Genomic DNA, 14,351 nt, shown 5'->3' on the forward strand with positions numbered 1-14,351 from the left:
TAGTCCAAAAATACGTCATGATGAGAAAAAAAAATCTAAGTCGCACTGGAATTGGTTCACATTTATTTAGAACCAAGAGAAAGCATTACCGTCTACATCCGCGAGAGGGCGCTCTATGTCTTCTGTGTAGGCTACAGGAGCACAGAGCAGCATAGAGCGCCCTCTCGCGGCTGGAGACGGTAATGTTTTCTCTTGGTTCATGTCTCTCGGTTCATGTCAAATTAATTTTGATAAAACAGTCGCACCTGGCTATAAGTCACAGGAAAAGCCAAACTACGAAAAAAAGTGTGACTTGTAGTCCGGAAAATACTGTAAAATTCAAAAGAAATGAATACTTTTATTCAGCGGGGACAGTAAAGACATTTCAAAATTCGACATTTGAAACTAAATGCTGTTATTTGAAACTTTCCATTCCTTAAAGAATAACTTAATACTGATGATCAGAAAGTTCAAAAGAGCAGGATTCCTTTGAAAGAAACTTTTTGTAACATTATAAATATCTTGGCTGTCACAGGCTTGTTAAATAAAAGTATTCATTATATTAATTATATTGTTTTAAGTATACTGACCCAAACTTTAGAACAGAAGTGTAATGCAATGTTTAAATACTGTTTTTTAAAGAACATTCCATTTATTAATATATATTTCTTTTTTTTTTTCTTTTGGGGTGAGATGTGACCCAGACGTGTTTTCGTAATGTTCACCTAAATGGCCTCGCTTCAAAGCAGACAAATACTGAGCAGATGGAATGATGTCATCACAAAACACAAGGCCCAGTTTTTGTAATAATGCTGTTCACAGAATTGCAGCCTGACAGACTCCCTCTAAGCGTTCTGAAGAGTCTGCAGTCTGAGGAATGCACTTAGTCCACAATCTACAAATGCATGAAACGCCACTGAAATATTGTGCAATTTTTGAGACTATCGAATATTGTACCAGTCCACGTTCTCACAGAATGACCTACAAATCAAACACAGTGACGATGGCAGCTCTAAATGTAACATCACATTGAAATACCCTGTCATCGCTCGTGCTCTCATAGAAGCACTGGAGACTGCAGCTGATTTGTCCTTGAGCGAGGCAGGGAAGGAGAGTGCTGAACGAGCCTTTTTGGATGTGTGGGCTGAAGGCACTGAGAATCTTTTACCCTTCACCTCCTTTTGGTGGCATTCAGAGACCTCTTCAGCTCTTTTTCGGCATCAGAGGCATTTTGGTGAGGACCTGAGGACTGATTTTCATCTTCATCTCTTGCTGTGAGTGTCCAGACCGTTTCCCCATCAGCCTCAGGGAGAAGCGGGCTCGCGGGAGGAAGGGAGTTGCCGCTGGCTCCTGAGGGGGTGGTGATGTCTGGTACAGGGGTGAGGGTGGAAATGGCCTGGTTCTCCACCTTTCCGAGGGCACAGAGACTCAGACTCCTGCACAGAGCTCCCCAGTTCTGCTCACACTGAGTTCGTATTCGGCGGGCGATGGCAACGCGCACCTCCTCGCCACATGCCAACAGGATGTTTACTAACTCCACATGGGGCCTTTTTTAGTGAAGGAGAGGAGACGGTTAGGAAAGTAAAACCACAGCTAAATCCTATTTACACCAAGAACGATAACTATAATAATAAAGATATGGTAAAGAGTGCTAAAAAAAAAATCTAGATTTAAAAGAAGAGTAAAGTCACACCACAAAAATAATGATAACTTCAACAATATCATTGGAATCACTTTAAAAAATATTTTCACCTCATATATTCACCCTCATATCGTTCCAAACCTGTAAGACCTCCGTTCATCTTTGGAACACAGTTTAAAATATTTTAGATTTAGTTTGAGAGCTTTCTGTCCCTCGATTGAAAATCTATGCACGGTATACTGTCCATGTCCAGAAAGGTAATAAACACATCATCAAAGTAGTTCATGTGACATCAGAGGGTCAGTTAGAATTTGTTGAAGCATCAAAAATACATTTTGGTCCAAAAATAACAAAAATTATGCTTTTTTCAGCATTGTCTTCTCTTCCGGGTCTGTTGTGCATGCGTTCAAGACAATGCTGAATAAAGTCATTATTTTTGGACCAAAATATATTTTTGAGTCATTAAAGGGGGGGTGAAATGCTATTTCATGCATACTGAGTTTTTTACACTGTTAAAGAGTTGGATTCCCATGCTAAACATGGACAAAGTTTCAAAAATTAAGTTGTATGTCACACAGAGCCATACTCGAAAAAAAATTTCCGAAACTTGTGACAAACCGGAAGGAGTATTTTTGGAACAGAAATACTCCTTCCGGTTTGTCTCAAGTTTCAGAAAGTTTTTTTCGAGTATGGCTCTGTGTGACGTTAGATGGAGCGGAATTTCCTTATATGGGTCCTGAGGCACTTCTGCCGGAAGAGCGCGCGCTCCCGTATAGCGGAGCACTGAGAGCACAGACATTCACTGATCAGAGCGAGAGCGTCGCGAAATGTCACAAAAGGAATGTGTTTTTGTTTGCCAGGGCAAGACAACCCTGCACAGATTACCTAAAGAGAAACAGCATTAAGGGACCAGTGGATGGAGTTTATTTCTACAGAGCATCAACGGAGTTGTGCAAGTGTTTTTGTTTGTTCCCTGCATTTCGAAGATGCTTGTTTTACAAACAAGGCCCAGTTTGACACCGGATTTGCGTATCGTTTATTTCTTAAGGATAATGCAGTCCCAACGAAAAAGGGTCACGATCGTGTGTTGGAACCGCAGGTGGTGAGTAAAACGGCTTAAAATATCTCTGTGTTGTTAACTTAGCTATCGGCGCGTAAGCACATCAAGTAAACAACATGCGATGCACTTTCCACATGTACAGCTTAAAAAAAAAAAAAGACGACAAAGTGGAACTTAGTCATTTTCCAAAACTGCTAAGCAAATATATATACAGTTTCAGTACATACCACATAGAGACGCTGTTGTTGCTGCTGCTCTTGTTAAATTTCAGCCTCTGGATCTGATTCTGGATCATAAATATACGCTGAATCTGACTGTAAGCCAAGGTTTGTTTTGGTTGGTTTTGTCCTCACGGTAATGTCACAGCTTCCTCAACGCAAAAGCTTACTCGCGCTCGTGATTCTTTAGCTCCGCCCACACGTCACACCTCCAGACGCTCTTGTTTTTCCGGGAAAAATCGGTACAGACTATCTTTCTCTTATGAATATAATAAAACTAAAGACTTTTTGGAGTTATGAAGGATGCAGTACTACTCTATAGGTACTCAAGATTAACAGGATATTGAGTGAAAACGAGCATTTCACCCCCCCTTTAATGATATAATATTTATTTTGGGGTGAACTAACCCTTTAAAGGTGCATTATGTGATATTGACAACTAGTGGTTGAAATGGGTATTGCGGTCCAAATTCAAAATACTACAGAGCATTTTTCTCTTTCCCTCTCCTCCTCAGACTAGATGGTCACGTGGGTGGCCAGATTGAGAACTTGCAACGGGAACCAGAGCAATTGACAATGGAAGTTGATGAGCTGATTTTTTGTCTAGGCTTGCCCGTGGGAAACGCAATACATGTGAATTTGTTGACTAAGCTGACTGAACCGACCCAAACACAAAACTTACAGAGTGTGGTTCTAGCAGCTAGGAGGCTGCTCAGGTAGCAGTGGAGGTAGAATTCATCCAGTCAATAGGTGTTCTACCACTGAAATAATTTTAGAGACATTATTTAAAGGTAAAAAAAACTACATAGTGTTGCTTTAATATTCCTCTAGTCATAGGGCTTTTTCGATGGATGGCGATTATCTTTAGGTCAGGTAGAATCTCCAATCTCTTTGTTTTTTGGGCAGTGGGCTGAGTCACACAGACCAAAACAAAAACAGGCATTCTGACACAGAACACACGTTTCAAAATAGAATAACTGGCTGTAGCACTGTTTTCAAAGAAACAAGTACGTGAACTCAGCATGTTTCCCTTAAAATCTGCAAGCATATTTTGGTCTATTTATGCTTTAGTAAAGTAAAAAAATATATATATATACAGTATTGTTCAAAATAATAGCAGTACAATGTGACTAACCAGAATAATCAAGGTTTTTAGTATATTTTTTATTGCTACGTGGCAAACAAGTTACCAGTAGGTTCAGTAGATTGTCAGAAAACAAACAAGACCCAGCATTCATGATATGCACGCTCTTAAGGCTGTGCAATTGGGCAATTAGTTGAAAGGGGTGTGTTCAAAAAAATAGCAGTGTCTACCTTTGACTGTACAAACTCAAAACTATTTTGTACAAACATTTTTTTTTTCTGGGATTTAGCAATCCTGTGAATCACTAAACTAATATTTAGTTGTATGACCACAGTTTTTAAAAACTGCTTGACATCTGTGTGGCATGGAGTCAACCAACTTGTGGCACCTCTCAGCTGTTATTCCACTCCATGATTCTTTAACAACATTCCACAATTCATTCACATTTCTTGGTTTTGCTTCAGAAACAGCATTTTTGATATCACCCCACAAGTTCTCAATTGGATTAAGGTCTGGAGATTGGGCTGGCCACTCCATAACATTAATTTTGTTGGTTTGGAACCAAGACTTTGCCCGTTTACTAGTGTGTTTTGGGTCATTGTCTTGTTGAAACAACCATTTCAAGGGCATGTCCTCTTCAGCATAGGGCAACATGACCTCTTCAAGTATTTTAACATATGCAAACTGATCCATGATCCCTGGTATGCGATAAATATGCCCAACACCATAGTAGGAGAAACATGCCCATATCACAAACTGCCTGTGGCCCTTGGACCCAAAAAGAACAATTTTACTCTCATCAGTCCACAAAATGTTCCTCCATTTCTCTTTAGGCCAGTTGATGTGTTCTTTGGCAAATTGTAACCTCTTCTGCACATGCCTTTTTTTTAACAGAGGGACTTTGCGGGGGATTCTTGAAAATAGATTAGCTTCACACAGACGTCTTCTAACTGTCACAGTACTTACAGGTAACTCCAGACTGTCTTTGATCATCCTGGAGGTGATCATTGGCTGAGCCTTTGCCATTCTGGTTATTCTTCTATCCATTTTGATGGTTGTCTTCCGTTTTCTTCCACGTCTCTCTGGTTTTGCTCTCCATTTTAAGGCATTGGAGATCATTTTAGCTGAACAGCCTATCATTTTTTGCACCTCTTTATAGGTTTTCCCCTCTCTAATCAACTTTTTAATCAAAGTACGCTGTTCTTCTGAACAATGTCTTGAACGACCCATTTTCCTCAGCTTTCAAATGCATGTTCAACAAGTGTTGGCTTCATCCTTAAATAGGGGCCACCTGATTCACACCTGTTTCTTCACAAAATTGATGACCTCAGTGATTGAATGCCACACTGCTATTTTTTTGAACACACCCCTTTCAACTAATTCAACTAATTGCCCAATTGCACAGCCTTAAGAGCGTGCATATCATGAATGCTGGGTCTCATTTGTTTTCTGAGAATCTACTGAACCTACTGGTAACTTGTTTGCCACGTAGCAATAAAAAAATATACGAAAAACCTTGATTATTCTGGTTAGTCACATTGTACTGCTATTATTTTGAACAATACTGTATACAGCACCTTTAAAGCTGTACACAACAAAGCTGCAATCCATGCTTATAATAAACAAACATAATATTATCATGCTGTGTGTACACTGATATACAAACCCGATTCCAAAAAAGTTGGGACACTGTACAAATTGTGAGTAAAAAAGGAATGGAATAATTTACAAATCTCATAAACTTATAGTTTATTCATAATAGAATATAGATAACATTGCAAATGTTGAAAGTGAGACATTTTGATATGTCATGCCAAATATTGGCTCATTTTGGATTTCATGAGAACTACACATTCCAAAAAAGTTGGGACAGGTAGTAATAAGAGGCCGGAAAAGTTAAATGTACATATAAGGAACAGCTGGAGGACCAAGTTGTAACTTATTAGGTCAATTGGCAACATGATTGAGTATAAAAAGAGTCTCTCAGAGTGTCAGTGTCTTTCAGAAGTCAATATGGGCAGAGGATCACCAATTCCCCCAATGCTGCGGCGAAAAATAGTGGAGCAATATCAGAAAGGAGTCTCTCAGAAATTAACACAAAGAGTTTAAAGTTAACATCATCTACAGTGCATAATATCATCCAAAGATTCAGAGAATCTGGAACAATCTCTGCGTAAGGGTCAAGGTCGGAAAACCATACTGGATGCCTGTGATCTTCAGGCCCTTAGATGGCACTGCATCACATACAGGAATGATACTGTAATGGAAAGCACAGCATTGGCTCAGGAATACTTCCACAAAACATTGTTGGTGAACACAATCCACCGTGCCATTCACCATTGCTGGCTAAAACTCCATAGGTCAAAAAAGAAGCCATATCTAAACATTATCCAGAACCACAGGTGTTTTCTCTGGGCCAAGGCTCATTTAAAATTAACTGTGGCAAAGTGGAAAACTGTTCTGTGGTCAGCCAAATCAAAATTTGAAATTCTTTTTGGAAAACTGGGTCGCCATGTCATCCGGATTAAAGAGGACAAGGGCAACCCAAGCTGTTATCAGCACTCAGTTCAGAAGCCTGCTTCTCTGATGGTATGGGGTCGCATGAGTGCATGTGGCATGGGTAGCTTACACATCTGGAAAGGCACCATCAATGCTGAAAGGTATATCCAAGTTCTAGTACAACATATGCTCCATCCAGATCTAGTCTCTTTCAGGGGAAGACCTTGCATCCAGAAAACATTTGGCGCATCATAAAGAGGAAGATGCGACAAAGAAGACGTAAGAGAGTTGAGGAACTAGAAGCCTGTATTAGACAGGAATGGGACAACATTCCTATTCCTAAATTTGAGAAACTTTTCTCCTCAGTCCCCAGACGTTTGCAGACTGTTATAAAAAGAAGAGGAGATGCCACAAAGTGGTAAACATGGCCTTGTCCCAACTTTTTTGAGATGTGTTGATGCCATGAAATTTAAAATCAACTTATTTTTCCTTTAAAATTATACATTTTCTCAGTTTAAACATTTGATATGTCATCTAGGTTATATTCTGAATAAAATACTGAAATTTGAAACTTCCACATTATTGCATTCTGTTTTTATTCACAATTTGTACAGTGTCCAAACTTTTTTTTAGAAATCAGGTTTGTAGTTATCGCATAGAGTATAGTTTATAGTCATAGTAATTTATAATAATTGTCCTTGGTGTGGAAGGGCTTTTACTTGGTTATTCTTCCAAAGATTTGGTGCATGTGATATTGAAGTGGGAGTGGATATGTATCATCAACTATAATATCTAAATTGTTGTTTGAACAATGTGGAAGCTGACATTTTTATGCAAATGTGTTTTGGTAAATTAAGTGTAAGCATGTTGTTTTTTCTCTAATAATATCCCAATTTTAAATGTGACATTGATTTTATATTGAATTTTATTGCAGCCCTATCTGAACAGAACCAACACTGAACTGACTTGAAGCTGCTTTTACACAGTCTATATTGTATAAAGCACTATAAAATAAAGGTGATTTTTTGTTGTTGTTGTTGCACTATATCGCTAATAGAAATGGTTCCAAACCTAGCTACAGCAGTACTGTTGTGAATCTCTGAGGTGTTTCATTCCTGAATGAATCAGCATTTTTGAACAAATCAATGATTCACATGCTGTGTTCCTGAATGAATCATCTGCTTGAACAAATCAGTTGAGTGAATGACTCAATACCTCACTCATTAAGGGCAGTTTTAGTTTCATATTTAAAGTATCATATTTTTTTTTTTCATATTCTTACAAAATTATTTTTAAAGCATTAATCTCATAGTATTTTTATGCAATGGTAACTTCAGTGTAAATGCATCTTAATGCTGCTTTAGATGCAGCTTCTGTGCACGTCAGTGCAAAAAAGATTTTGTTTAATGGTAACACACTAAAGTATTTTATTCTAATTGAATTTATTGATTAAATGTAAAAGATGAGTCACACGTCTCAAAATATGCTCCTATATAGGTGGAAATACCCCTGCAAATCAGTTTAAAGTAGAAAATACATATCACTCCTTAATGAATATTTTTTTTATTCTGTCAGTTTCTGCTGTAAATTTAACATTGCACAGAATATGAGAATGTGAAAAGCCTAAAGCAGCCCATGAACAAGCATAAAAACACACTCAGTAAAATCGAATTATTGCTTTTGACAAAATCCCAGAAAATATCAGGATATAATTTTTTTGTTAATATCGCACACCCCTATATTGAAGGACTCACCCTTTAGGAAATAGGTCCTTGAAGTGGATCATCTCCACCATGACGTTTATGTTCTCCCTCACAGCAGAGCAGAGGTTGTGTTTGACGTAACATTCGCGCTGCAGCTGGAACACCATCTCTTTCACGGCCAGACACTTGCGGCTGACGCAACTGAGCTTGTGGCGAAGTCCGTGGGCCATGCATTTCAGCGCATCTTTGATGAAAGATTTTCCCTGAGGTGATGCACAAGTCGTTCATCAAGCCAGAGTTGTTAGCACATGCAGTTAATGGCAAAATGCTGACTAAGTTAATTTCAGCTCAAGCATGTCTAATGATATGGACATAGCGAGCAAACTCCATGACGAGGTGCTGTAGATTGCAGTGCAAAGCATTCAAGATGCCAACCCAACCCCAGACTAAATGTTAAATGCATTCATGTTGTGCACACTGTGATTTAAGTACACTGTAAAATTTTTCCAGGATTTCACAAGATATAACTGTAATATTTCACAGTTAATTACATTATTACCACTTCACAGGCTTTAACTGTGATAATTCACAATATAATACCGTATTTAGACTTTTACTGTGAAAATAATGCAGGCGCGGGGCTTTTACAAGAAACTACTGTGAATGCCGTCTTTTTTGAGTGGCAACTGCGGCAGCGTCATCAGAGCTCTCTGATCTACGTGGTCTCATTCGGTGGATTCAGACAGCGGTAAGTGTTTAAATGTCAAACTTTATCAATTTGATGTTTTTTATATGATAGTGCATGTAATTTAAAAGTATGAACCAAATTAGCGTTAGTTGTAGGTTCTGTTGTCATGTTTTTGTAACTTAGTTGGAGCAGACTTGCATCGAAGTTTAAGCGCGCAAATTTGAATGAAAAGAAGTTGGTTGTAGTGTTAATTATACCGTATTAAGTTAACTGTGAGATGTCTGATTAGATACACCGTCGAACATTTAACTTTAGCTTTACTTAAAGCTTATCTTAGTTACTCTAACAGCGTTCTCTCTTTTACCACAGCATTTTCTACATTGACCGACGATAAATAAAGTTATAAGGTAAGATGTGGCCTTAATGTGGGTATTATGACAGTTATTATCAACTAGATAAATTATGGTGTTTGTGGAGTTGGGCAAATTAGTAACTTTATAATTTTCTTCCCTGCTGTGTGTGTGAAACGGAGCAACCGTTGTCTTTCTCGTCAACAGAAAAATGAATGGGAGGCTTCATCCAGCTGAGTTCACGCAGCATTTTCAACCGCCATTTTTATTCGGATAATTTTCAAAATATTACTGTTATTGTGCCATGAAATGTATTTTTAAAAGTATTTCAGGCGAGAATGTAGTTGTTTTAAACTCAAATATGCGGTTTATTTATAATGACAGCGTCTATTTAAAAAATGTGTTTCGCCGATCTCGGAGATGAGCTCCATGCGATCAGCGGGATCTCCGTCATCATGTATCCGCCGAGAGTAGCCTTACCTCGGCTAGATCTTCTGACATTTGCCGCTGGCTCTGATATGTCTTTAGTGGTTCAAGATAAAATATAATTCGTTTGGGGTAAAATGAAACGTTTCTTATCTTTGGCCTATATTCAATTTATCTATTAATATGTTATATATTAACATATATAACATATATATATAGGTCATTTTTATTCCTGTCTCTATAGAAATATGAACTTTTGTCATATAGCTCCGGTTGACTGCTCACTGACAACATCTGTCGTTCCTCCTTGTTGAATGAGTGGAGAAGGGTATTCCTGCACAACCGGAGGCTGCAGGAACATACTGTTGAATGAGTGACTCCTATCAGGCTCCTGATTGGTTAACGCGGCGCGAATTGACGCCAAAGTTCAAATTTTTCAAACTCGGGCGGCAGACGCGAATTCGTGTCAAACGCTAAATGCACAAAAAGCACCATTCGCGCGTCAATTCGCGTCTTCCGCGCCGCGCTTAACGCCCCATTCGCGCCGCGAGACCTCCAGACGCGCGTAAACGCGCCTTTGCATTGACTTAACATTGAAATCATTCGCGCCAGACGCTCTATTCGCGTTTGGTGTGAACACAGCATTATACGCAGCTAAAACGCTGGTGTGGACGGAGATATTCGTTTTAATTCTCCGTTTCTAAACGAAAACGCAGTAGTGTGGACGGGGCCTTAATTTGTGTGTCTGTGCTGGAGACCAGACCAGATTAGACCAGAGACAAAGCTTAAAAAAGTCAGAAACAACTAGAAAACTGGGTGCTTTATTGTGAAAAAGATATAAGAAATGAAATGTTTATCACATCATCTGTGAACGGGTAATAATTCTAGGAGGAAGAGTACAAGTAGAAACAGCCATAGGGAGATGGACAGGCAACAGGCTCTTACCCCATCCTCTGCAAACGGAACATGTAAATTATTTAAATTGTTGTGTGTGAATGCTTTGCCTAGGTAAATCACACACCTCTACTTTGGTGAAGGTCTATTCTTGACTGTGTTTGTGATGGAAATGTTTTTCAGTTCAGTTCCATGCATTTTTTTTTCTGAATTACAGTACTTACACCTGAATTACACCTTTGTTTAAACTGAGCTAACTTTAGTTTGACTCTGTACTGCAAAAGCAGTCACCCACTGAAGGTGGTGACTGGGAACTGACACCTTTTTCATCACACGAATTAAACTAACAGGTTTCTTCTTTTTGTTTGTAGGTGCTTCTTGGGCATCAACCCAGAGACGGGCACAAAATCTAAGAGGCAGAGAGGTCACATGAACCAGCAAGTCTGCACTCTTATCAGGAAGCTCATTGACTTCGAATGGATGTCAATCTAATGTAAGCTGTGTTCCAATTTAAGAACGGACTAATGAAACACAGTATCTGTGTTAAAGGAACATGCTGACTTTTTGTGACTTTATCTTATTCCCCGTATCCCCCAGAGTTAGATAAGTCTATGCATACCCTTCTCATCTCCGTGCTTGCCGTAAGTCTGTCTGAGGCACCCACCGCTAGCCTAGCTTAGCACAAAGACTGGAGGTAAACGGCTCCAGCTAGCATACTGCTCCCAATAAGTGACAAAATAACGCCAACATTTTCCTATTTACATGTTGTGATTTGTATAGTCACAGTGACTCTAACCATCTTCTAACCGTATACATACTGGGAACTATATTCTCAGAAGGCGAAGCACTGCTACTTGGGGAGTGATTTTCTCACAGCACCTGAGAAGCCCTGTGGTGAGGAGCAGAGAGTTTGCTCAGAATTGGAGTAAATCACTCCAAAGAAGTAGCAGTGCTTCGCCTTCTGAGAATATAGTTCCCAGTATGTATACAGTTAGAAGATGGTTGTGTCTCATATGACCTTGTTATTTGTACACACTGTGACTATACAAATCACAACATGTAAATAGGAAAATGTTGGCGTTATTTTGTCACTTATTGAGAGCAGTATGCTAGCTGGAGCTGTTTACCTCCAGTCTTTGTGCTAAGCTAGGCTAGCTTTGGGTGCGTCAAACAGAGGCACTCAAGGAGATGAGAAGGGTATGTATGGACTTATCTAACTCTGGGGGATACGGTGAATAAGCTAAAGTCCCAAAAAGTCGGCGTGTTCCTTTAAGCTAGATGTAGTTATGCAGTAAGAAGTTTACTGAAGCTATTAAAGGGTTAGTTCACCCAAAATTGAAAAATCTGTCATTAATTACATCCCCTCACGATGTTCCAAACACAAGAATTTTGTTCTACACAAATTAAGAAAACTTTAAGCAATATGAGAGCTTTCTGATCCCACCTATAGACTACTATGTTATAACCATTTTCAAGTCCGAGAAAGGTAGTAAAACCATCGTTAAAATAGTCCATGTGACTACAGTGGTTCAACCTCAATGTTATGATGCGACGAGAATACTTTTTGTGCCCAATGCAATCACATGCATGATCGAGAACACATCACGTGAACAGCATCGGATACTGGCACAGAAAGGAAAAATGTTGAATAAAGTCGGTATTCTATTTTGTTTTGTTTTGTTTCTGCGCAGTAAAAGTATTCTCGTCGCTTCATAACATTAAGGTTTAACCACTGTATACATATGGACTATTTTAACAATCTTTCCGGGCCTTGAAAGTAAAATAATTGCTGTCCATGGAGGATACAGAAAGCTCTCGGATTTCTTAAAATATCTTAATTTGTGTTCCAAAGATTTTTGGGGTGAACTATCCCTTTAATGTATTCTATAGTGTCTCCTGATTCAACGTAGAGTTTAGACAGACTGCAAAATAAATGTGTAAAATTAATTGTTTTTACGTTTATTTGATTTTAACATGCCTTGACGTCTAAAAAACGTCAAATTTACAGTACTTTACAATAGTTTTAAGTGTAAATTTACATTACTTGCTACTGTGTTGAATTACTATGCAATTTAGCATGCAATTTTTGCTTAAAGGGTTAGTTCACCCAAAAATGAAAATTCTGTCAGTAATTACTCACCCTCATGTTGTTCCAACCCCGTAAGACCTTCTCTCATCTTCGGAACACAAATTAAAATATTTTTGATTAAATCTGAGAGCTGTCTCACTCCTCCATAGGCTTCTAAGGGATTGAAACTTGCTGGCCCAGAAAATGTATTAAAAACATCATTAATATAGTCCAAGTGACTACAGTGGCTCAATCTTACGTTTACCAAGCAACGAGAATACTTTTTGTGCGCAAAACCCCCCCAAAAATAATGACTTTATTCCACTATTCATTTCCTTCTCTCTGGGCCTCGGGTGAATTCATGTAGTATAACAGCGTAGCGCTTCTGTGTTACACGTCACATGCATCACACACATGACCAGCGTCGGCCAATAGTGAGCCTACGTGTGACGTATAACACAGAAGCGCTACGCTGTTATACTACATGAAAAAACTCAAGGCCCACAGAGAAGGAAATGAATTGTGGAATAAAGTTTTTTTTTTTTTTTTTTTTACGCACAAAGTATTCTCGTCGCTTTATAAACTTAAGATTGAGCTACTGGAGTCACTTGGACTATATTAAAGATGTCTTTAATACATTTTTCTGGGCCAGCAAGTTTCAAACCCTTAGAAGCCGATGGAGGAGTGATCCAGCTCTCAGATTTCATCAAAAATATCTTAATTTGTGCTCTGTAATTACTGACAGAATTTTCATTTTTGGGTGAACTAACCTTTTAACCTCAATCATGTTACTTTCAGTCCTGTTACTCACGTGAAAAATAATAGGACTGGGTAAAAGTAACAGGAGTGATTAGAGTCCTGGTTTGTTGATTTAATATTAATTGAGAGTACTATTCACATTTTTTTTAAAAGTTGAAATTACTTAAATTGTAGACATTTTAGGATTAGTGTTACAATGCGAGCACCATACTTACAGGGAGTCAGTCCACCACAGAATAACTTAAACTTTTTGTCTTTCTTATCTTTTGTATATAGTGGATAGAACCCACACTATGCAGGTGCCAGCTGCGAGGGAAGGAGCGAGACACCTGCGACCCTCTCTATTCCCACCTTTTTGTATTTTTTTACATCTCTCTCCCTCACTCTCTCTTCTCTGTCTCCTTCTTTCTCTTTTGACACACATTCCTGTTACCCAGTGTCAATCCCTGTTGCCCAGTGTTTTATTCATGTAATTAAATTGTATTTTACTTCTAAAAAATAAAAGTTATGTCACTGTTTTTATCAGTTTTGTTTGGTCCATCATTTATGCTAAATCACAGTAATAGACATTCACAGTTATGTACAGTAATTCTACAGCTGCTTACTGCTAAATTACAGTAATAGATAGACTAATTTCACAGTTAAATACATTAATTCTACATCTGCTTGCTGCTAAATTACAATAATAGACACTAATTTCACAGTTAAATACATGAATTCTACAGCTGCTTACTGTTAAATTACAGTAATACATAGACACCAACTGTAATTTCACAGTTAAATACATTAATTCTACAGCAGCTTACCGCTAAATCACAGTAATGCAATGTCAGAATTACTGTGAAGTCACAGTATACAGCTGTCATTTCACAATAATTTACTGTAAAAATGTTACAGTAACTTACTGTGAAAGTCATGCAATTATTAACCTGCAATTTATTGTAAATTTACAGTCAAATAATTAACAGTGTACATAGGTGA

The 14,351-nt window shown here is 38.4% G+C and overlaps 1 protein-coding gene and 1 long non-coding RNA gene across 3 annotated transcripts in view; one reads left to right on the forward strand and one right to left on the reverse strand.

Moving 5' to 3' along the window:
• Positions 1 to 661: 661 nt before the first annotated feature.
• LOC127942322 (uncharacterized) overlaps positions 662 to 14,351 on the reverse strand; it is a 29,984-nt gene continuing 16,294 nt past the window's right edge. Inside the window, exons 6-7 of the mRNA XM_052537992.1 lie at positions 8,237 to 8,448; positions 662 to 1,526 (exon numbers count right to left, since the gene is read on the reverse strand). Of these exons, the coding sequence (XP_052393952.1) occupies positions 1,151 to 1,526; positions 8,237 to 8,448 (588 nt within the window). The 3' untranslated portion in view covers positions 662 to 1,150. The remainder of the gene's footprint in view (positions 1,527 to 8,236; positions 8,449 to 14,351) is intronic.
• LOC127942030 (uncharacterized) lies at positions 8,676 to 14,340 on the forward strand. 2 transcript variants are annotated; one of them, XR_008149246.1, is made up of 4 exons: positions 8,676 to 8,933; positions 9,243 to 9,280; positions 10,915 to 11,036; positions 13,647 to 14,340. It is a non-coding gene; the product is annotated as an uncharacterized LOC127942030 (long non-coding RNA). The 2 variants fall into 2 exon arrangements; XR_008149245.1 differs by lacking the exon at positions 8,676 to 8,933 and having other exon boundaries at positions 9,024 to 9,280.

This window comes from Carassius gibelio, chromosome A21, assembly GCF_023724105.1.
Source record: "Carassius gibelio isolate Cgi1373 ecotype wild population from Czech Republic chromosome A21, carGib1.2-hapl.c, whole genome shotgun sequence".
NCBI classification, from domain to species: domain Eukaryota; kingdom Metazoa; phylum Chordata; class Actinopteri; order Cypriniformes; family Cyprinidae; genus Carassius; species Carassius gibelio.